This window comes from Sciurus vulgaris (genome assembly GCF_902686455.1).
Source record: "Sciurus vulgaris genome assembly, chromosome: 7".
NCBI lineage: Eukaryota > Metazoa > Chordata > Mammalia > Rodentia > Sciuridae > Sciurus > Sciurus vulgaris.
The window spans coordinates 120691170-120714156 of NC_136467.1; the positions used below are offsets into that span (position 1 = coordinate 120691170).

Below are 22987 nucleotides of genomic sequence, written 5' to 3' on the forward strand. Positions count from 1 at the left end.
ACTTATCTTGATGATTCAGGGTCATCATTGAGAATCTCAGTTATTTATCTTTGGAGCCAGGCTGTCTGGCTCCGGTCCCGGCTCCTCTTTTTAGCTGTGTGGCTTCAAGCAAGGGCATTAGCCTTTCTGTGCCTCAGTTTCCTTGTCTTTAAAATGGGAACTATGAGAGTACTTCATAGGGTTGTTGAGAGGATGAAGTGAATTAAAGATATAAAAATAGTGACTGTCACATACTAGAACCTTCTTCTATTGTCATTTTCATAAACGACGGTTGACTATTGGCAATTATGTGGGCCTTGTAGCAGGTGGCACTCTGCAAGTGGCAGCTGCTGTTCTTACAGCTGCCCTGTGTTAGCCACTGTGTAACCGGAACTGAACACATGCCACCACCTCTGGTCCTCCGGACAGGCTTCTGTGGGGGTGTTGTTATTCCATTGTACTAAACAACAGAGAGGGTGAGTTATCGCCCCGGCTGCTCAGCTCTGGTAGGTAGCAGAGCTGGGATTCCAACCAGGTGGTCCTGGGCTCCTCTGAGCTGTCAGGTGCTGTGCTGGGACTCTGGCTGTCCTGGAAGTTATGGTCTATCAAGGTCTTGCAGTTACTTTTTGTTTCTTTGTTTAAACTGGGATTGAACCCAGGGGTGCTGAGCTACATCCCAAGTCCTTTCTATTTTTTTTATTTTGGGGCAGGGTCTCGCTCAGTTGCTGAGGCTGGCCTTGAACTTGTGATCCTCCAGCCGCAGCCTCCTGAGTGGCTGTGTGCTGCCCCTCCCAGTTGCATTTGTTTTTTATCTACCAGCTTCCTGATCTTGCAGGGCCCTGAGGAGTCCTCCTTCGAGGCCAAACAAAACAAACAACAAACAAAAAAACCCATTTGCTTTTCTGGATTTTGTGGCATCTGTTGGGCTCTTTCCAATGTGTGCGTGTACTTTAGTCAAACTGTGTAGGTCACCTGTGTTCATTCAGGTGAGAATATCCCCCAGGGGACTTCCAACAATGTGAGAAGTCATTGTCATAAGCAAACTGTGACCCAGGGGGGCTGCAGGGACCCTGGATTCCCAGACTGCCCCCTGAGCGCCAGTGCTTCCCCCCAGGACTGGCTGTTTCGTGTCCCCAGCTGCTGGCCCACTCCAGTATTCATGTGGCGTCGACACCGAATCTAATCTGCCAGGTTTAAAAGGACTGGGGTGTCATCCTGTCCAGCATGTGACTTCACTGATGAGGAGACCGGGGCCCAGAGGGCGTGAGGGACTTGCCAAAGGTCATACAGAGCTGGGCTGGACCTCGGGCCTCCAACTTCCTGGCGGGCTGTCCTCCTTGCTCCCGGCGGCTGCTGGTGCCGCTGCAGGCTGCCTTGTGGACAGGAGCCAGGGCCCGCTTCCTGGGCAGCTGACCTGTGCAGTCACACAGGGACCTGCGCTCAGCTTACTGCTCTGCCATCACCCCCTCGCAATTGCTGGGCTTCTCTTCAAGCCGCCACGTTTCCCTCCACACTGGTCCCCAAGTTTATATGGGGGGTTCTGGGAGGAGCCCACCGGGTCCCAGACCTCCCACCTTTCCAGTCCAGGGAAAGGATGTGACTCCGCAGGGAGGCATTAAAAAATGCTCCCTCCAGCCATCTGGGAATAGACTTGGAACTCTCCTGGGGAGAGTGTGTCTGCACTGGGCCTTGGAAGCCCAGAGAATGTTCTGGATAGTAAGAGTGAAAACTCAAGTCTAGCTGCCTGGGTCACTCACCGTGGGACCTTGGGCATGTGGCTTATCCCGCGTCCTCCTCTGGAGAATGCAGAAGTCGGCGGAATGACTCGGGGTTGTGCCAGGTGTCCAGGCGCCATGTGGCCCCTGGCATCTAGGACGTGCTCAGTAAGTCGGCCATTCTCTTAACTCTGGCCCGAAGTCCCAGAATCCTGGAGGCTCAGGAATCTGGAGGGATTCCTGGAGTTTACAGGGCTTTGAAAAACCTGCGGTTCAGCTTCCGTCTCCTGGGTGATGCTGAGAGACTTAAGAAAAGCTGGCGATACCTGGGCACTCTCTGTGCTGCCACGGAGAATCCAGTGGCGCCCATCCTCAGGGGAATTCAGTGGCACTTGCTGCCCAGGCCAGCCCAGAGTTGAAGGGGATCTGCAGATTCTAAGGAAATGAAAGTGAGTCGGTGAGACTCGGTGGGCTCTCCCTCCGGGCGAGTGGCGAGCTGGGAGTGATGCGACTTTGTAATCGCGTTTACACAGGTAACACAGGTTTGAAGTTCTGTTCTGCCAGTTACCAGCTGGTTACCTAACGTTCCCCCCCCCCCATTCATAAAAAGTGACAGGGGACTGTTTTGAGAACTGAGCAGGTAAAGGAATGTCACAGGGAGTTCTAGTGAACGCTCCTGAGTGAGAGCCAGTGGAGGGACGCTCTGAGTTTGCTGTCATTGGATGTCCTTATGGGAAGGCATGTGAGAGACTTGGGGGGGGCAGGGACCGGCCACACACACTGAGGGAAAGTGTTCAAAGAATAATGACAGCTCGTATGCACAGCACTTAATGTGTACCAGGTGCTCTTCAGCATTGTACCATTAATTCTTTTCATCCTCATGAGCCTCTGAGGTAGGCCCTGCCCATGACTCCTATTCTGCAGGAGCACAGAGCACAGAGAGGGTGGTTAACTTTCCCTAGTCCCACAGCTAGTGAGGAATGGTGCTGAAGCAGGCAGCCTCCTCTGCACCTTTGGAGCACATGTGGGTTCAGGTAGAGTAGCGAACTGGGGGGTCAGAAACCGGGCTCTGCTTGGTGAGCTTGGGCAAGTTTCCTGCTCTGAGCCTTTGGCTTCTAAGCTGTTAAATGGGACACCGTCCCTGCCACATCCACCTCAGAGTGTTGTGTGGGCCTCTGGTGACTTAGGGGGTGTGGACAGGATGCTCACACTACAGCCTCCTCTGGAACCATGCTTGAGGGAAAGAAGCATGGGAACAGAGCAGAGTGGAGGCTTCTGGGCCAGCAGATCACACTTGGAGGACCTTGGGTCGGTCAGTTTCCCTTTCTGGGCTGCTCAGGGAGACAGGAAGGCTAGCGCTCATTGGGGACTGCTGCACCCGTGCTCTGCTGCCCGCCTCACACCCCTGATCTCACCTTGTCCCATCACCCCCATGATCCCCAGATGGCAGGGGGAGACGCACTGCACGTTACCTACCTTGCCTGAGGTCACCCAGCTAGGAGGTGGCAGAGCTGGGATTCAACCAGGCGGCTCCAGAACCCTGCTTCTTCAGCTGGGCCACTCACCTGCTGACCGAGGCTGGTGGAGTGAGCCCTCGAGGGGGAGCCCGGCTTGGCGCGGGCCCTTCTGGACCCAGCTGGTGCCTGGGATCCTCCTGCTGGCCGGGCCTTGGGCTGTCTCCGCACTGAAGCCTCACGTGCCTGGCCTCCCTCCCTCTGTAGGACGTGGCCACGATGCAGTTCTGTGCCAACAAGCTGGACAAGAAGGATTTCTTTGGGAAGTCTGACCCCTTCTTGGTGTTCTACAGGAGCAACGAGGACGGAACGTGAGTTGCCAGCGACACCTGGACACTGTGCTTCTCACCACTGGCTTTGTCCTCGGGGCAGGGCCCGTCAGGGGGCGGGGGTCCTGCTCTTTCCAGTGCCCCACCGCAGGGCCCCTGGGACCAGAGAGGAAGTGCTTGTCATACAGATGGGATCAGTGAGGAGTGAGGACAGCCTCTAAGCTGGGTTTCCACCATGGTGGGTGCTAAGTGTGTTGGGTGGGAGGTAAACACAGGGCTGGGGCCAGATTAAGGGGCTCCGTCCTCCGCAAGGCCTCTGACAGCCTCTGACGTGTTTACACAAAGTAGTCCCCATCTCCAAGCCCAGCCCTCTGAATGTCCCCATCGACCCCCCCCCCAACGCTCAGCATGGCAAAGCTGGACCCTTGCCCCCACCTGGCCCCCAGTTCTGCACAGACTTCACCTAGAAACCCCTGAGACTCTGGGGCCTTGTTCCCTCCTCTCCTCTCCCTAGGGTAGAAGCCACCCTCGGTGTGATGGAAATGTACTTAACACTTGGGCAGATGTAGGTCAGCAATATATACAGACAGTTTCTGGGTACCTAGGTCTCCCCCACGTGCTGAGTGACCCCCAGACAAGTTACACCCCGCTCTGGGCCCAATTTCTCCTCCATGAATGAAGCATTAGATTAGGTGGCCCCTAAACAGCAGTTCTGCGGGGGCGGCGGCCACTCACTGCTGGGCTTCCATGGAGGAGGAAGGATGGGGCCAGGAGGTTAATTAGAGCCCCTGAAGGGCTGGAAATGGCTTCTGAAGGAGAGGAGCAAGGTGGGTCCCGGGCTGGGTGGGGCAGGGAGGGACCCAGCGCCCCCAGGGCAGAGTTCCTTCCACACCCCCGATTCCAGTGTGTGCGTGTGCGTGTGCGTGTGCGCGCGTGTGTGCGTGCGTGTTGGGCGGGCAGCAGTCTCAGGGAGGAGGTGTGTTTCATTTGCAGCAAAAACTGATTTTTAAACCTGAGCTACCAAACGGGGGAGCTGAGGTGTGATCATTTGCATGACAAAGGAGTCTTTGTCTCCGCGGAGGGCTCCCCGCAGGGTTTCTTTAAATAATTCTTGTTGACTTCTTCACTTGGCTCCGGTGGGGGAGGCGAAGCCCGGGTCCACGCCGGCCCCTTGGGACGGGCAGAGCCCAGGTGCCCGGGCCTGCCCCCTGCTCCGGACCGGCCGGGCAGGCTTGGAGCAGGAGGGCCTGCAGAGGTGTCTGCGGACGGTTCTGGCAGGCTGCGTGGGCCGCGGGGAGCTGGCGGGGAGGGAGAGGCTCGTGACTGACATCCGAGCAGGTGGGAGGTGCTGCGGGCCGAGCTGCGCGGCGGGTGCGGGTGCGCGTGCGGGGTGCGCGCCTCGGGCGGGAGCGGGCGGGGCGCACGGCCGGAGGACAGCTGGAGACCGCGGGGGACCGAAGTTGAGCCCCCTCTCTGGTCGTGGCGCCACGGATCCCCAAGTGTGGGAAATGGCAAAGAAGCTGTCTGATGGGGAGCCCGTGGTGGTTTCTTTAGGGGCAAGTTTCTCCTGAGGTCGGGGCTGGAACTTTCCAGGAGGGATACTACTGTTCCCCTAGGGGAGCCCACCGGGACCTGTAGAAAGGGACCCTGGGGCTGCCAAACGGTGGGCCAGTATGCAGGCGCCCAGGCAGGGCGGAGGCTGAATGGGGAAGAATGGGTCGTCTCTCCCAGGGTGTGGAGAGAGAAGAGTGGAAAGTTTGGGGGAACACCTCAGTCAGGAAGAGGGGAGGAAGGTCAGGTCAGCAAGGGACATCAGGGGAGTGAAATGTTCTGCCAGCCAGGAGAGACTGTAAAGGAGGCACAGCCAAGCCCCTGGCCTCCACCCTCCTGCAGCTGCCCCTGCCTCCTCTGGTCAGTGTTAGTAACTTCTCTGCCAGCCTTGGAGGTGTCAGGAAAGGGCCTGCAGCTTGGCCTGGCACAACCAGTTACCAGCTGAGTAAGTTTAGGCAAGGCTGACCCAATAGAACCTTCTGGAATGCTTTCTAGCATGGTCCCTACCACCCACATACAGTTACTGAGCATTTGATTGGGGCAGGTGCAACTGAGAAATGTTTCATTTAGTTTCATTGTAATTAATTTGACTTAGTCACATGGCTGGTGACTGCCAGCAGGGACAGTACAACTATGAACCTACATAATCTCTTGTCTGTACACTGGGGACAACTGTGGCACCTCTCTTTTAGGGATGCTGTGAGGATGGTATGAGTTAATATATGTCATTAGAAAAAGGCCTGGTCATGCCTAGTGTGGTGGTGCACAGTTTATAATCCCAACTCGGGAGGCTGAGGTAGGAGGATCACAAGTTTGAGGCCAGCCTCACCAACTTAGCAAAACCCTCAAAATAAAAATTAAAAAGGGCTGGGGAAGTAGCTCCCTGGTAAAACACCTCTGGGCTCAAAACAAAAAAAGAAACAGGAACCAAAAAAGAAAAGAAAAGGAAAAGGCCTGGAGGCATTAGTGAATGTTCTTATTCCCACTTTATAATGAGAGGGAAACTCAGAGAGGGAAAGACACATGCTCAGGGATGCGTGGCTGGCAAATGGTGGCCCAGGGACTGGGGCGCCCGTCTGTCTGACTGTTGGGTAGCACTCTCTTGCACCAGTGCCCCCAGTATGTGTCCAAATGCAATGAGCTGAGGGGTGGGATGGCCACAGGAACCACTTCCCCAGGAGGCCCCCCGCCAGGGCGGTGCAGCTGGGCAAAGGTGTGGATTTGGCAACGAGCCCCCCACTAGAGAAAAATCGCTTCCGGAAAGAGTGAGGTAGACACCAGACGGCACAGGGCCCAGGAGGGACTGAGTGGGGAGGAAGTGGGCTTCCGGCTTAGAAGAGCTGCTGGGGGGCAGGGTTAGCTGCCAAGGGGAGGGGGAGAACTCGGGGTTCAAGAGATGGGGTGCAGGGAGGGGCCGCCCAGGTACCTGGGACAGCCAGGGAGCCAGGGTGGCTTCTTTGCTGCAGGACCCTCCCTCCCTCCCTCTACCACCCTGCCAGCTCCCCACCCAGACGCCCTGTCCCCATCCCTGTCCTCGCCTCCAGCTCTGGGGGGGTGCAGGGAGGTCTCCCACATGTATCTCCACGCTCCTGTGGGTGGGCGAGGAGGAGCTGAACAGAAACTCTGAGCCACGGTGACAGGAGTGACATTTTGACTTGAAAATTGCCAGAGAAGAAATGGCACAGGCTGTGTGGGCTCGGGCGGAGCCCAGCACTTACCCAGGTGACCTTTCTAAGCTGGGTTGTCGCTGGGGCGGATGCCTGGGAGGCCTGCTCCAGGTGGCAGGGCCCGCCACGCGTGGGGCGGGGGCGGGATGCTGTGCGTGCGGTTTCCCCGGCAGGTTCTTGAATCTGGTCTGGAAAAGCTGAAGGGGTCCCAGAGACGATCCAGGTCATCCCAGGGGTTTTGATTTCCTTGTACTGAAATGTCTGTGGGAGCTATGGAAGCTTCCCCTGAGAAATAATTATTGATGCCTTAAAAAAAAAAAGTAATTGAATACCTACTAAGTGCCAGGTCTGGTTCCGGGCACTCGGGTTACGTCAGTGATCAAGAGAAAAACCGTATTCTGATGGAGGCTTCGTCTTAGGGTCAGATCACAAACAGAATGAACGAGGGGAACACAGGCAGTGCCACAATGTCAAATGGTGACAGAGGAAAAGAAATGAGAGGGAGACCAGGAATGTCAGTGTCAGGGTCACAGGCTGCGGGTGTTGGACACGGTCATGGGGGAGATTTCCCAGAGGTGACGTCTGACGTGGAGGTAGCGAGGGGATGAGCCGCCAAGACGGAAGTGGGGGAGAATGTCCCAGGGAGGGGAAGAGCAGACACCTGCAACCCAACATCCAATTCCAGCTACGATTTAAGGGACTGACAGCCACGAAAGTGCATTGAGACTGATCCTTTCGTGGGTCTCAGGTGAGGAAGCTTTGATAGAGGCCAGCCTCCTGGCGTTTTGAGTCAGGTGAGGAAGTGGAGGCCCAGAGAGGCTTGGTCCAAGTCACACAGCAAGTTGGCCCCAAGCTGGGGCTAGAACCAGTTCTCCTGAAACCCCAGGAATTGCCTCCCTCCAGGCCAGGTCCCCACCGGGTGCAGGTCAGGCAGTGGCCATCTAGTTTCAGCCCAGCTGCTGCTAGTAACAGGCAGCTCGTCCCCTCCAGAAGCCACTGTCCACTGTCTGGCAGCCGCAGATGTCGGCTGACTGACCCCTGTTAACCTGGATCCTGCTGCTCTTGGCTTCAGGCTTGACAGCCTCCCTCTCTCTGTCTTCTTCACCAGGTTCACCATCTGCCACAAGACCGAGGTCATGAAGAACACCCTCAACCCCGTCTGGCAAACCTTCTCCATCCCTGTGAGGGCCCTCTGCAACGGGGACTATGATCGGTGAGCAGGGAACATGTCCCTCCTTCCTTCCTCCCACACCAGGCCTTCCCCAAATAGGAGAGCGAGGGCCTGCTCACAACAGTGTGGACGGGGCCTCCTGGCATGGCGCTATGGGCATCCCACGCAGGCGGGGCTTGGTGAGCCTCCCCTTCCCCGCCACCTCCCAGTGCACCTGCCTCTCCAGGGTCCCACATCTCCCACCCTGCGTCTTCCTCCTGGTCTGGCATCCCCATTGGTGCGAAGCTCCTAAGGGTGGGAGGATGGGAGACCTAGACGGGTGTCCCCAGATGGGTGTCCCTGGCACCCTGGCCTGTAACTCAGCAGCTTGTCTTCTCATTGTTCCCCAGGGAGGGCATATGGCAGCAGAGTGGGGGTGAGGAGCTAGATGCAGGCAGAGGCAGCTGGTCCCCACCAGCCTTAGCTCCTGGCCAGGGGATTCTGCTGTCAGGATCCGGGGACACTCCCTGGCAGCCAAGTTGCCGTAAATGAGGGGTGAGGGAGCGGGGATGAGAGCTCGTGAGGTATTTAGATTCCGTGTAGCCTACTCACGTGACATGTCAGCTGTCATCATCGTCATCACTTGGTGTGATTTTCCAGTGTAGATACCAGATATCTCGTTTCCAACCCTGACTCTGTGAGTGAAAAGCACCATCAACCTGGGCGAGCTTTGACTCTTTTCTTTATCTGCAAAGTAGGTGTGAGAACATCTGCCCACCTCCAGGGTGGCTTTCAAGTTCACACAGCACAACCTATTCAAGGAAGAGCCGTTTGCATGAAATACCAAATTCAGCATTTTGTCCACAAGTGTATTGTGGCCCTACTGTGTGCCAGCACTGCACCAGATGCCGGGAAATCAGCAGGGTACAAGGGCATGATCTCCAGCTTAGTCGCAGAGGCAGGTGCTAATCAATCATCCATTGCAGTAAGTGCTGGAGAGCATGGGGGTCATGTCAGATGGGAGCTATAAGGTCCCCTGGCATGGTGGCACACACCTATAATCCTGGCTACTCAGGAGGCTAAGGCAGGAGGACCGCAAGTTTGAGGCCAGTCTTAGTAATTTAGAGAGAACCTGTCTTAAAATAAAGAGGGCTGGGGGTGCATTGAGTCATAGAGCGTGTCCTAGTGTGTGAGGCCCTGGTTCAGTCCCCAGTACTGCACGCACATGAACTTGTGCAGGCCTAAGTTAAGTCAGGAGAACCATCCAGTTCCCAGGCGATGGCTCCAGCTCAGCTGGGCAAGCTGGCCAGGGGTCACCAGCAGGGCTGGCCAGCAGCTTTGAGGAAGCTAGAACTCCCCTAGCTCACCCCACAGGGACATGGTGCCTACACAGACACAATGGGGTACCCCCTGGCACCGGTATGTGTGGTGGGGTTGGTGAGTGGATGGATGGCCTCCAACACCCCAGTTTCCATCCAAGGCACGAGGTGGCTCCTTTTCTGCCTCTTGGCTGAGACAGAAAAGCCACAGTCTGTTCCCCAGGAGATCATTGAGCACCTCCTAGATGCCCAACACCAGCCTTTAACTGTGCGACTTTCCGGGGGCCTTTAGCTGTGTTTCCATCTCCTGGAAGCTTCTGGTCTAACCACTGGGCGCGCTAATGAACAGATATTCCAGTCAAACAAAGCCTGTTGCCTGGCTGGCTCGGTCCTGGGGCTTCTGGAGTGGGTGGAAGGGGACAGTGGGGAGGGAAGGCACAGGCAGGTTCCCACCTCCCCTCCCAACGTGGGCCCAGCCTCCTCTCCAGGATGGCCAAGCTCATTCCCTTCTCCATGGCTGGGCACAAATTGACTGTGACATGATTGACAGCGGTGTTAATCCATGGGGCCAGGCGTTCCTCGCCAGCCCTGTGAGCCCCAGCCTAGAGTAGCCCTCGCACCCAGGAGCCACTCGGGAGGTGCTGCACTGGGAGGCCCCCCAGGCAGGAGAGGGAGGGCTCGTGTGGGAAAATGAGGCCACTGTCTCCCCTTCTGAGGCCCCTGGGAGCCTCACAGAGCACGCTCAGTTTAACCCAGCTGCAGTTCTCCCAGCCAGCCAGGAACCCAGTGCTGCACTGGATGCTTTGGGGGTGTGCTGGGCTCTTAAGCCCGAGCCTCCCTCTTAGCTTCAGACAGGCCATAACAATAGCAAAGGCTCCTATGGCACTTAACCCTGGGCAGGCCCTGCTCCGAGTGCTTACACTGGTGAGCTAAGTTAATCTTCCTACCAAGGAGCAGCTCCCTGGGAGCTCTCCACACAGGCCAGGAGACTGAGGCCCAGAGAGGTTAAGTGACTCGCCTAGCATCTTACTGCCAGCCAGTGGTGGAGCAGGAGTTAGGACCGGGCTAGCTGACTCAAGAATCTGTTTTGTGTGTTTGTTTTTGTTGTTGTTGTTTTGGGTACTGAGGATTGAACTCAGGGGCACTCCACCACTGAGCCACATCCCCAGCCCTTTCTTATAGTGTATTTAGAGACAGGGTCTCACTGAGTTGCTTAGCTGAGTTGCGGAGGCTGGCTTTGAATCCGCGATTTGCCTGCCTCAGCCTCCCAAGCTGCTGGTAATACAGGCGTGCACCACCGCGCCTGGCTTGGAACCTGTATTCTTAACTCCCATTCCCTGCTACCACACAGCGAGGACGTGTGGCCACAGGGCCGGGGCTGGGCATGTGGAAGAGGCTCTCGAGTGTTTTGCTCGGGTCAGGGGCAGGTCGACTCTGGGGCCTGAGGTAAGGAAGCAGCCTAGAGGTAGTTTTGGTCTTGAAGCCTTAACGGTTCATTTGGATTGAACCCCAAAGGATTCAGAGTGGAGCGAAGGGAAGAGCAAGAAGTGAGATGCAGACAAAACCGTTCGGAGCTTGGCGGTGTCCCCAGCAGAAAGAGGCAGCGTGACTTGAGCCAGATTCTGACCGACAGAACACGTTACGTGGTTTCTTGTAAGGCCTATACCAACCCATTTACGAAACATCGGCTTTCCTACATTATGAAAACTGTGTTTGTTGTTTGGACGTGAGATGGTGCTGTGGAGAGGGAGAGAGCCAGCGATCCCGGCTTCAGTCCTCACCGGAGTGGCCCCTGCGGGCCGCACACAGCTGAGAGGGCCTGGGAGAGAGGTCTGGGAGTTCCCAGGATGGGTGGCTGAGGCCACAGGCCAGGAACAAGGAAGGAGAGGAGAGAGCCGAGAGCAGGAAGGGGTGAAGAGGGGGCCATTGCTACCAGGAAGCAGGAAGAACATGTGGGACCCCTTGTGAGAAAGAGGTCCAGGAGGGCGAAGACCCAGAAAGGGCAGTTTTATGGGGGTGATGGGATAGGAAACAGCAAATCTTATTGAAGTTGCACAGGCCAGGCTGTGTCGAAATTGTTTTAAATGTATTATCTTCCTTTGCAAATAATCTCCGGAGGTGAATATTCACTCACGATGTGCCCATTTTACAGATGGGGAAGTGGAGGGCCAGTGGTTATGTAACTCGCCAGAACAAGGAGGTACATTTCCCTTCTGCGGAGGTTGCCTCTGGGCTGGTTTGGGGTCCTTGCCTTGCTGTTCCATACAAGGCCAAACTGGAATAGGCCAACTGAACAGAGCTGGAGTCAGAGTAAATGGTGCCAGACTCAGGGCCCATCCCCCTCTCTGGTGGGGTAAAAGGGAGTGATGACAAGAAGCACTTCCCCTGTCTTCCCGGAATTTGGCCTCCCTCTCTTCTTGAACATTCTGTGACGTGAGGATTTGCCCCTGTTAAACCAGATTTGTTTGTGCATTGAATGAGTAAGGGAGTCCTTTCTGAAGTAGGAAGAGGAGTCCTCCGAAATCAAGCGCAATGGGGCTCTAACACCAACTCAGCTTCAAGCTTCCTTCTGGCCCCCTGGACTTACCAGTGGCTTGTTCTTGGCCTCCTGCCACATGCTGAGCACCCAGAGGGACAGGCACAGTACCAGGCACTTCACAGTGACAGGTGTCTCAGCATTCCCCGTCTGCATGTGCAGAGGCTAAGCTTCAGACTGGAGGTACAGCCCAGGGTTGCACAGAGCCAGCCGGGGGCCAGGAGCCCTGATGCGGGTCTCTGCCTGCCCTGGCGGAGGCTGGGTGCACCTCCTCGCTGCAGCCTCTCAGAGCATTGGACTGACTCAGTCAGTTTAGAGCAAAGCCCTCAGGGCCTGTCAGCTCCAGGGACTTGTAAGCAGTAAGGAAATGTCCTTTTTCTTGCCTGGGAGAAGCTCATTAGGAAGAAGACCTTGCAGCTCCTGGCCCAGAGGCAACTATAGTTAGACCTGACTGACGTGCAGGGAGGGGACCTGCCAGCTGCCTCACCCCTGCAGATCTTGAGACTCACACACGCCTGGCTCTGCCGTCCAGCTCTGGGAATCCAGAGGTCCAGGACACAGTTCCTGGCCTTGACACCCACCAGCTGTGCGGCTTAGGGGAGCTGCGTACTCTGGACCTCCTTTTGTGTTTTGTAGAACAGATGTATTGTCCCCTGCATGGCCCACTGCACAAAGTCGCTCAGAAATCTCAGCTCAGCCAACCAGTATTTATGGAGCACCTCCTGTATGCTGGGAACTGTTCTAGAACAGTAGATGCAGCAGGAAACAATCAAACAACAGCTTCTGGACCATGGAGTGGACGTTCTCATGGTGACCAGGAATTGTTTGGAGACACTTGGAAAACGGGACTGGGTGTGTCCGACGGGAACAGAGGGACATATCAAACACTGACTGTAGTTTCTTTCATCAGCACCTCCTTGCTGGTGGTGCGATGAGACAATCCCATTTTATAGAATCAGTGGAGTGTCCCAGGGATAAGCTAGCTGCACACACACAGCTGGTCCCCAAAGGAGCTAGAACTGCCCAGGCACTGGCCCCAGGACAGCTCCTTCCTGACCATCTCCCTGTTCTGAGCCTCCTTATACCAAATGAGATAGTCCCGTTGTGAGCTGCAGAGGCCGGTTTTGTCCCCATGCAGGAACCTGTTCTCGTGGGTGCCATCCTCAGAAGTCACAGATGGCCTGACACAAATCTTTGTTAGGCCTGTGCTGAGGGGCTGGGAGCAAACCTACAGGTCACCAGTGGCACCTGCAGTGCCCTGGGGCAGCCCAGCCAAGGCCAGACAGTGACAGAACTTAATTGGAGTTGCCAAAGCCACGTCTGGCCTCTCCCTGCAGCCTTCCCTGCCTCTGGGCACCATTTCCCTCACCCTCTTCCCCCCAAGGCTGGAGATTCCAGCCTCAGAGCCCACCTGACCCAGGCTGCATCTGCCCTGGAGCCTGGCCTGACCCTCGCTGGGCTTTTGCTCAGGAATCTCTCACTCTGGTCTCGGCCTTGACTGCAAGTTCAGATCCTTTGATGAACTTTTAACAATCCCCATACCCAGGCTGCACCCTGAACCGAGTGGTTCTCTGAGTTAAAGCATCCACATCAGTATTTCTGAAGTCCCCCAGGGGATCCAAACTGCAACCAAGTTTGAAAACCAGTGCCATAGTCTGGAGGAGGTCAGTGGCTCCAGCTGCACGTTAGAACGTCTCGGGGAACCTTGAAGAACTACCTGGGCTGGCGGAGCTCAGGGGTGGAGCACTTGCCCAGAGTTCAATCCTAGAAGGGCAAAACAAAAACAAACCAACAGAATGCACTCAGGCCTTGGTTCTGTGCAGATCGATTAAATCGGGCCCTCTGAGATTTTTGTGAATATCCAGACCATGACTGGGGACATCCTCTACCCTCTGAGCATCTTGCTATTACTGATCTAGTCCTGAGGGCTGGTGGCCAGAAGCGGTACCTTTGCTGGGGTCTTGGAGGGGAGGACTAGATGCAGCTAGGCAAGGGCAGGGAGACTCATGTTAGCCTCGTGGGGCAGCAGCCAGAGCCCCAGGCTGCTTTTGTCCTGGCTCAGACGGTCACTGGCTGTGTGACTCTGGGCATCACCCAGGGCCCTTAGGGTTCAGCTTTGCCATCCGAAATGAGGAGGCAGAGGATGTCACTCCAGAACATGACAGCTCAGTCACTAGGGAAGTCTTTAAAACCTGTTCCTGGGCCCTGCCTGCCTCCCTCAGCGCTGCCCAAGATCTGAGTCTGAGAAGTTGCTTGTCCGCAAGCTCCCTGGTGATTCTGCCAAGTGGCTGGGCGTAGCAGGCTTAAATGCCATTGAAGTCACTTCCAGCCTTGTCATTCCAGGAGCTGCAAGTGGCAGAGCCTGGGTACCCAGGCTCAAGTGTCCCCCGATTTAAGTAAACTTTATATGACAACCTATCCAAGTGAGGTCGTGCGATACGATGGAGAGAAGAGAGGTGCTTTCGCAGACAGCCTCCCAGGAGGCCGGAGTTTCCAGGACCGCTCTCTGCGGCTTTTCTGCGAGACCTTCCTTATTCCTCCTTGAATGGGTTTTTGTGGCTCAGGGAGGCGAAGGACATCTCTGGGCCCACAGGTGGGGGTCCAGCAGCCTAGCCTAGGTCATCTGAATCCACATCCCAGCTTCTACTTTCCAGCTTACCAGCCCACCTTCAGGGGCTTAGATTTTATTTTATTTTCTTTCTCTCAATAATTCATCTCAGATATAGTTTTAAAAAAAAATTTAAAGAATGTCTTTAAATGGTGAACTTTGTGTCTGTCCCATTTTACTAGCGTTCTGGTTTACAAAAATCTAGTCTGTGTACAACCCATCAGGCCTTCGTTCATTCTGGAACAGTTTCTGCGGGTGGATCAGTATCCTGCCCGCCCTCCCCACCAGAAGAGGCTTATCTGAAGGGAAATAGCGCCTCCTTCTGGAGGTCACAGATCCCCAAGGCCGACTCCTGGCAGAACCAAGGATGGGCCATGCCCTGGGTGAGATAAGGGGATGTTAATAGAAGAGCTAATTAAAGCTTCCCAGGTGACCCTTTGAAGCTGAAAACTGGAGAACCCTGTCTTCCTGCCCCTCTCCTGCCTCCCAAGACCCTATTTTGAGAGCCTGGTGGCTCCCTGGTCCCTGGGCATCCTGAGGACAGAGCAACTTGCACCAAGGGTTAACCAGCAACCCTCCACCTCCCTCCTGCCTGTGGTCCGCTAGCCTGTTGCCATGGGAACGTGGCTAAAAATAAAATGGGCTCTCAAAGCCCAGCCCTATGCATAGGAGTCAAAACAAACTAATTAAAGCAGCCAGGCTAAAATGTGAAGATAATTACACCCTCACTCAGGAGCCAGTCTTGGAGATGGAAAAGCCCAGCAGGCCATCCCCAGTCAGAGCCGTGGGCCCATCCCAGAGCTGTCTCCTCCCACCAGCCCCTTGGACCCAGGGTCCTGCCAAGAGTCTCATGATCCCTCCCCAGAGGCCTGTGATCAGGCCACATTACCACTATCCAGCTCCGCCCCTGGTGAACACATAGTATGGCTTCACGTGAAGCTTGTGCTCCATCTGGGTGGCCAGGAGGAAGGTGGGGTGAACTGAAGCCTCAGGTGATTTTTTCCACGTCTTCTCTGAAATTCCAGGAAGTCCCCCTACCTGGCTGTGGGGCTGCTTCTGTCCCTAAGACCTTTGCTGAGAGGTCTCAAGTTCACCCCTAGTCTCTGGGGGTGCTCCCTCCTCACCCGGGGGCCCTGGAGCCTGGAGGGAGCTCCTTGTCCCTCCTGGTCCTGGAGTATGAGGAGGGCCCCGTCCTCAGGACCACATGGGTGTGGGGACAGGGACAGGCCCATCCCACCAAGGGCTCTTTGTCTTTCAGGACCATCAAGGTGGAGGTGTATGACTGGGACCGAGATGGCAGGTAAGGGGCAGGAGGACAAGAGGAGGGAAGGTGAGTGGGGCGGGGAGCTTCACCTGGAAAGAGCTGTGCCTGAGGCCCCAGCCTTGGCAGCTCTGGGGGTGAGGGAGGGTCCCCTGTAGGAAGGCCTGCTGCCCCAGTGGCTCGTCTCCACCTCTGTTCTGCCGAGGCACCAGAGGACTTCTGTCCTGTAAGATATGATGCCAAGGGCAGAGAGGCCCCTTTTCCCCCAGGTAGCTGCCCAGTGACCAGCAGTGCCCACAATTCCCACGGTGGGCAGAACTTAGGATTTTGTGAGGTGCTCCTGTTCTTGGGCTCCCGCTCATGTTCTCTGCGTGAGGCCCTGGGCTGGGCGTTGCCGGGTGACCGTGTACAGAAGGTGCACTCAGGCCTCAGGCTCCCTGCAGTCTCGTGGGGAGCAGAGAGGAGGGACCAGGCTGCGGATGGCTTGGTGCCCATGAGTGGACTCAGAGCCACGAGGCTGTGGCCGGCGGTGGGGGGGGGGTTCCTCCATGGGGTCTTTGGGAAGCCAGCGCCTTCCCCTCTGTGGATCCAAGTGGCCCCAAGGAGCAAGTGTTGCTAGGAATTAAGAGATAGGATAGGAACAGGCCTCTGGAAGCTCCAGTCCAGCTTCCTCACTGGCTCCTACTTGTCTCTTGAGTTACATCCAAACGTGTCATCCTGACTTTTTGACCTGTCCCTGCTGTGGTAATACCCAGGGGTGACTCCAGGACTTCACAGCCCCATAATCACAATTGGTGCCCTCAGAGTGTGTGATGTGGATACAGGGCATTGCCTCATCTTGTTTTAAGAGCTATGCAAATGTAGCTAGCTGCAAGTGAGACCCAGACCCGGCTCCCCTATGCACAGCTGCGGTGGCTGCATGGCCCCCGCATGCCCTCTCGCCTCTCCTCCCACATCCTGCCCTCTCCTCCATCTACCTCACTGCCAGACGGTCCGCTCCATGCCTGGATTGTGATTTGCCTCATCTCACCCCGGCCTTCCCTATGCTTCTTGGCCTGGAGTCTTCCATGTCAGCTGGGGAACAGCCACCAGGTGGCACTGGGTCCTGCATCAAGTTGCTGTGGTCAGAAGGCTGAGAACTGTACCTATGTAGTCAGTTATAGTCCATGTCTGCATAATGTGTCAAAATACACTCTACTGTCATATGTGTCAATCAGAACACACACACACACACACAATGCATTGTGAGCTTCCAGGCCAAGGCCCAGGACTCCTCATAAAATTCACCTCTGCCTTCTAGCAGGGACAGAGAAGTCAGAGGGAGCCTTTGGGAGCAGAGTCAAGGGGAGTTCTGCTTTGTACAAGCTTTTGCTGCATTTTGCTCTCCACATCCAGAAGATGTGGTCACTACGGAAAGTATGCCCAGCCACTTGGCTGGCTATGGCTTTGTCTCTTTAAAAAATGTCATCGGATGGCGGGAGCTGGAGCTCAATGGTAGAGCACTTGCCTAGCATGTTTGAAGCCCTGAGTTCCACCCTCAGCATGGAAGGGGAAGGAAAAAAGCAAAAAAGCTGAGTGTGGTACACACACCTCTAATCCCAGCTGCTCAGGAGGCTGAGGCAGGAGGACCCATTGAGCCCAGGAGTTCAGGACCAGCCTGAGCAACATAGGGAGACCCTGTCTCAAAAAAAAAAAAAAAAAAGCAAAACAAACAACCACAAAAACCCATAAAACTGTTATTGGAAAAGATGTCAAATACCCACGAGAATAGAAAGAAAAGTTTAATTAATACCTTTAAGCCCATCATTTGAATTTGACAATGATTAAATTTCACCGTATTTGCTTTATCTGTGTTTTGCTAATGTCGTTTCAAGTGAATCATAGCATGGCATTTTACCTTTAAATATTTCATTGGGAATGTCTGAAAAAGTACGGACATTTTCCTACATAATTTCAAATGTCATCACCCACCTGACACACTGAACAATAATTCTTGAATGCCATCCGATATTCATTTCATATTCAAATTTCCCTCAATTGTCCACCAAATATCTTTTATTACCAGCTTATTCAAACAAGAATCCAAGTAGAAGCGGGTCCCATTCCTCCAGGATCCTGTTCTTTGCCAGGTGACCCTTGGGTTTTCTTGCTCCATGAGTGACACTGGGCTCTCTTCCAGGGACCCAGCTTCGCTCCTGACACATGTCCCTTGAGTTGAGGCCCTGGAGAGTCGGAGCCAGGGGAGGGACTCCTGAGAGGCTGGGCTGGGCAGAGGCTGCGTGCATGGGGCCTCTGTCTCAGCAGCCATCTTCCCTTGCAGCCATGACTTCATTGGGGAATTCACCACCAGCTACCGCGAGCTGGCCCGCGGGCAGAGCCAGTTCAACATCTATGAGGTGAGGTGTGCCTGGGACCTGGGGTTGTTCTGATGATGAGTGGCTGGCAGCCATCATAGTGGGACCACAGTGAGCTCTGTGCTGGGCGGGGGGGTTCGTGTGTGTGTGTGTGTGTGTGTGTGTGTGTGTGTGTGTGTGTGTTTTGCGGTACTGAGGATCAAACTGAGGGCCTTGTGCTTGTGAAGCAAGCACTCCACCAGCTGAGCTATCTCCCCAGCCCTCATGTGTTTTCCTGTGAGGTGCTTGTCATGGTCTCATTCTGTAGTTAAGGAGGCAGTCCCAGAGAAGAGTTCTCGCTTGCCCAAAGTCACATGGTTCAGTAAAGTGGCAGAATCCAAGGGCAAACAACTGGTGTGTCCCCCATCACTGAGTTCCTGAGTCTCCCTACAGAGCCTTTCCCCGGGGGGTTGTGGGGGCAGCATAAGAAGATTCTGGAGAGCTGGGGGTGGAGCCCATGCTTAGCATGTGCAGGCTCTGGGTTCTCCCAGCAGCAAAAATAAAAAAGGTTCTGGACTCGAGACCCGAGGTCTGTAGAGCAAGGTGGGCCTGTGCCTTCAGTGGGAATGACTCCAGAGCCTGTGGACACCTTACATTTTCCAGAGAGAGTCCGGAGCTTCCTTAGGGCTGGAGCTGGAAGGCTTGGAGAAGGCCCTGGACCTCTCTGGAGGGAAGGGCCTTTGCCCTCACAGGACAGTTCTGCCGCTGTCCCCGCAGGGACACCTCCGCACCTTCCAGACTGGCTCAGCCTCCGCTCCTCTGAGGGACCTTCCTGCTCCTTCCAGCCACTCTCACCTCCTATGCTTCCTCCCTCCCCTAAACCCCCACAGCTGTCCCAGTTCAAGCCAAGCCACACAGGTCCTCACAACCCTGATAAGCGCTGGGGTCCGCATCCTGACTCCGCCACTTCTAGCCCGGTGACCCTGGCTGAGTTCCCAAACCCCTGGTGCGGTTCCGAGCAAACTGAGAATTAAGTAAGGTAATGGAGCAGCGCCCGGCCAGGAGGTCTGCGCTGGCTTCCGATGTCATTTGCTGGGCGCCTGTGTGCCGGGAGCTTGGGGCCGTCATACTGTGCTGGCGCTGACCCCAGGCTAGCAGCTCTCGACCAGAGAGCTTGAAGAGCTGGCTTGGAGTCCCGCGGGGAACCCGAATCCTTCAGTCCCGTCAGTCCCTTCCACTCCCTCACCCTGGACCCCTGTTCTCTGCTGCCTCCCCTCAGCCCTCTGGGTGCTGCTGGGCACCCACTAGGTGCTTGCTGCGTGTTCACACACTGTGCGAGTTGTGCAGATGGGCACAGCTGCATTTCCCTAAAGGGCTGACGCAGTGAACTGCTTTGCTTTGTGCACCTACAAAGGAGGAGCTGTCTGTCCCTCCCTCTGACCCAGGCGGAGAGGGGCAGACTCCACCCTTTGGACTGGCTTTGAGGAGAGTCTTGGGAGGTGGGGGGAGAGGTCAGACCTGGAGTTTGGCTTCGGAAAGTGCTTGCCAGGCTCAGAAGAGGCCACGCTCTCTTGGGTGCAGAGCAGAAACATGGGGAGACCTCATTTCTCTGTTGATTCCTGCTTCTTTGCCATCAGCAAGAGACGTGGCGGTGTGAGAAGCTGATTCGCCACCTTCATATGCCGAAGGGCCACTAAGTGGAAAAGGAACTCAACTTTGGCAGTCCCAGGGGAGGCTGTGCACCTTGTGGGGGTGTCACTGGGAGGTCAGGTGGGCTGAGGAAGACCTTGCTATAGTCAGAACTGCTTTAAGGGGAGCTGGCTGCCCACCAGTTAAGACCCCGCCTCGGGTCCTGGCGTTGCCCTGGGTGTCAGACTCTGGGTCTAGCTGTCTGCTGATCCCTCCTGGACTCGGCCTTCCAGAAGTGAATGGTTGGCTAGCCTCCCTTAGCGCTGCCCTGCTCCTGGTCAGCATCTCCCAGGTGCCCAGCACAGGAGGCCACGGCATGCTGGGAACCATTCTGAATATCTCCCGCCCCTCTCTCCACATCTGACCCGCCACTGAACGCTGCTCTCTGCCACCTAAGCTTTCCGACGTCTGTTCCCTCTGCCTCAGTCTTCCAGCTCTATCTTTATCGTCTCCCCTGTGCGGGTCTTCATGACAGGCACCCAAAGGGTTCTGGGGGTGACCGGAAGTTCTGATGGCAGCACGTCTTTGAAGCCTTCTGCGTTGCCTTTACATTAGCCGTATTCCACATTGCCGCCCAAAGATGACTGTCCAGTGTTAAAGCAGATCTCTGAAGTGGGCACATGAATGGTACCACGTGGCTCCCCCTCCTGTCTGGAGCCAGGTGCGGTGGTGGACACCTGCAATCCCAGGGACTGAGGCAGGAGGACAAGTTCTAGGCCTGAGCAACTCCCTGGGACCCTGTCTCAAAATATGACAAGGGCTGGCAGTGTGGCTGTGTGGTAGAGCACACCCTTTCCACCCCAGAGTGCTCCTGGGGCACCCTGTGGCTATGACCTCTTTGCCGTACTGTCCACTCCCATGAAGGCCATGAGGTCCTGAATAGGTGGGGCTGTGTCCCTCTCACTGCTGTATGCCAGAGCCATTCAGTACCCTGGTGCACAGGAGAGCAGACCCCAGACCTGTCCTGTGGGGCCCTGGTGGCCTCCAGTAAGGAAAGGAGGCCTCGTGGAGTGGGGAGGTTCCCCCCGGGGCCCCTAGGGGGCGCTGGTGCCCTGCATGGAGCTGGTGGCAGCCACTTAGGGCTGGAGAGGCGGGCCCCTGGGGGAGGGGTGTGCTGGGGGAGCCCAGGAAACCTGTGGGTAAACAGATCTGAGGAAGTGCCCACTTCACAGAAGATCTGAGACCCAAGCACTGCTTTGACATTAAAGGAGGACAGCTAATTTAAAGATAACACGGAAGCCTTCAAAGAAACGTGCGCGCAGCCAGGCCTGTGGGCCACACCCAGAGCCCAGGAGTCTGTGCTCACTCCCAGCTGCAAGGACCGAGGACCGCTTCCCAGCAGAAAATTGAGACACAGGAGGTTCTAACTGCTCAGTGCCCTTGGGGAAGGATGGGGGGACGAGGCTGGCCTCATCGCGACAGCTTGCTGAGTAAGCTCTTCCCCAGGAAGGTGTGGGGAAGGGCCTCAGCCTCTGGGTAGTCGATGCCTGTGCAGGGGCATCCCCAGCGCTAAACAGGGTGCTCCAGGTGACCCTGGCCTTCTCTCCAGGCCCAGTTTTTGCTGTGCTTCTTGCCAGTCGTCCACCTGAATGTCCCACCCGTGCCCAAATCCATCCCCTCTTGTCTTCTGGATCACCTCGTCCCTGCCTGCTCTCACCTCTGCAGCACCCCCAAGGCCCAAGATGTGTGGCCACTTCTTTTTATTTTTTTATAGTTGTGGATGGACAGCACGCCTTTATTTTATTGTTTATTTTTTTAATGCGGTGCTGAGGATTGAACCCAGTGCCTCCCACGTGCTAGGCCAGCGCTCTGCCACTGAGCTCCAGCCCCAGACCTGTGTGGCTGCTTCTTGACAATGCTGTACTTGCCACAGCTGACCACGTGTCCCAGCACCCAGCAGGTGTGTCTGTCACTGCCTGTCACCTGTATTACTGTGGTGCAGTAATAGAAGCAGTTATAAAAAATAATATGGCACCTACTGCATCCCAGACCTGGTTCTGAGTGCTTCACTTACGTTGACCCACTTAGTCCCCATTCCTTTCTGTGAGGTAGGTGCTCTCTATACCCATTTTACAGATGAGGAAACTGAAGCATACAGAGATCAAGTAACTTTCCTAAGGTCACACAGCTCTCAGGTGGCAGAACCAAACAAGTGTTCCCTGGATGTCCCTCTTCCTCCTCCCTTGCACTCACCTCTACCAGGTCTCAGCATCCGAGAGCCTCTGTGATCTTGTCTTCTACCAACCTAGAGGTCATCGGAGTCCCCTGCTGGCAGCCGGGGGCCATTCAGACCTCGCTCTGGGCATTCCCGGCTCTCGTCTAGCCAGCCCAACAAACTGTTTCTGCAACCAAACTGGACCCCAGTTCTGGGCTTCCCCCCAGCATCTCCTCTGCCAACAGTCTCCATACCCAAAGCCTCCCGTCCCTCAGAGTCTGCCCTCAGTGCCACCTGCTGCTGCAGGAGCCTTCACTGACCCCCTGCCCCATGGTCTTTCCTCCCTCGACTCCCCCACTTTACCCCCCTTTTGTGGTGGCCCTCGTCACTTACTGCCTTGAAGATGTGTCTTCTTTCTGGAACAAGAGTGACAATTCTGGGCAAGAGGAAGTGGTATCACCCCCACCCTGTGAACATATGTCGAGAGGATGCTTTTGTGTTTTCATCTGGACTCACTCCTGCATGTCTGTGGCATTGGCTTGGGGGCAGGAAACCTGGTTTCCAGTCCTATCACCCCGATGGCTGTGTGATCTTACGCAAATCACTTGCTATCTCTGTGCCATAGTTTCCGTATCTCCAGAAGTAAATATCAGTACTCAGAAAAGATCACAGTTTAAAATGCAGCTACAGGGCCCTGTGGGACGCACAGGCGACATGGGAGAGGGAAAATGAAGTTCAGCAGGTGGCAGGGCTGGTGTGACCGTCGCCTTGCTCTATTTGATGGGACAGGAGGGAAAGGCTGTAGACTTATCATGTTAAAAAAAAAAAAAAAAAAGAAAAGAAAAGAAAAAGGAGCTGGTGAGGCGCAGGGAGGGACATGGATGCAGGAAGAGTCCGTCCTGGCAGGAGGCTCCCAGGACAAGGTTGCCTCCTCCTGCAGCCCCGGGGGCTCAGCCTCAGCACGCTGACATTTGGGACTGATGGTTCTCTGTGGCATGGCTGTCCCGTGTACTGCAGGAGGGTCAGCAGCATGCCCAGCCTCCACCCACTCCCCAGTGGTCACCGGAACTGTCTCCAGGCATTACCGAACAACTCCTGGGGGGCAAACTTGCCCCTGGTTGGGATTTCCGAGTTATCCCATTGGGCCTTTATTGTATACCTACTGTATGCCTAACACTGTGACAAAGCATTTGACCACAGGTCTGGGTTTGGAAGTTAACACTTACAGTGACACAGATGGC

At 55.6% G+C, this 22987-nt stretch overlaps 1 protein-coding gene across 8 annotated transcripts in view; it reads left to right on the forward strand.

Annotated features, from left to right (window-relative positions):
- CPNE5 (copine 5) overlaps nucleotides 1-22987 on the forward strand; it is an 84021-nt gene that overhangs the window by 48477 nt on the left and 12557 nt on the right. For 4 of the 8 annotated variants that reach the window (XM_079148344.1, XM_079148345.1, XM_079148346.1 and 1 more), the window contains 4 exons: nucleotides 3416-3519; nucleotides 7804-7908; nucleotides 15567-15608; nucleotides 17890-17965. In XM_079148344.1, the coding sequence (XP_079004470.1) occupies nucleotides 3416-3519; nucleotides 7804-7908; nucleotides 15567-15608; nucleotides 17890-17965 (327 nt within the window). Of the gene's footprint in view, nucleotides 1-3415; nucleotides 3520-4218; nucleotides 4305-6626; nucleotides 6751-7036; nucleotides 7062-7803; nucleotides 7909-15566; nucleotides 15609-17889; nucleotides 17966-20782; nucleotides 21022-22987 lie in introns of those variants that run through there. The other 4 variants (XM_079148350.1, XM_079148348.1, XM_079148349.1 and 1 more) reach the window with 4 other exon arrangements.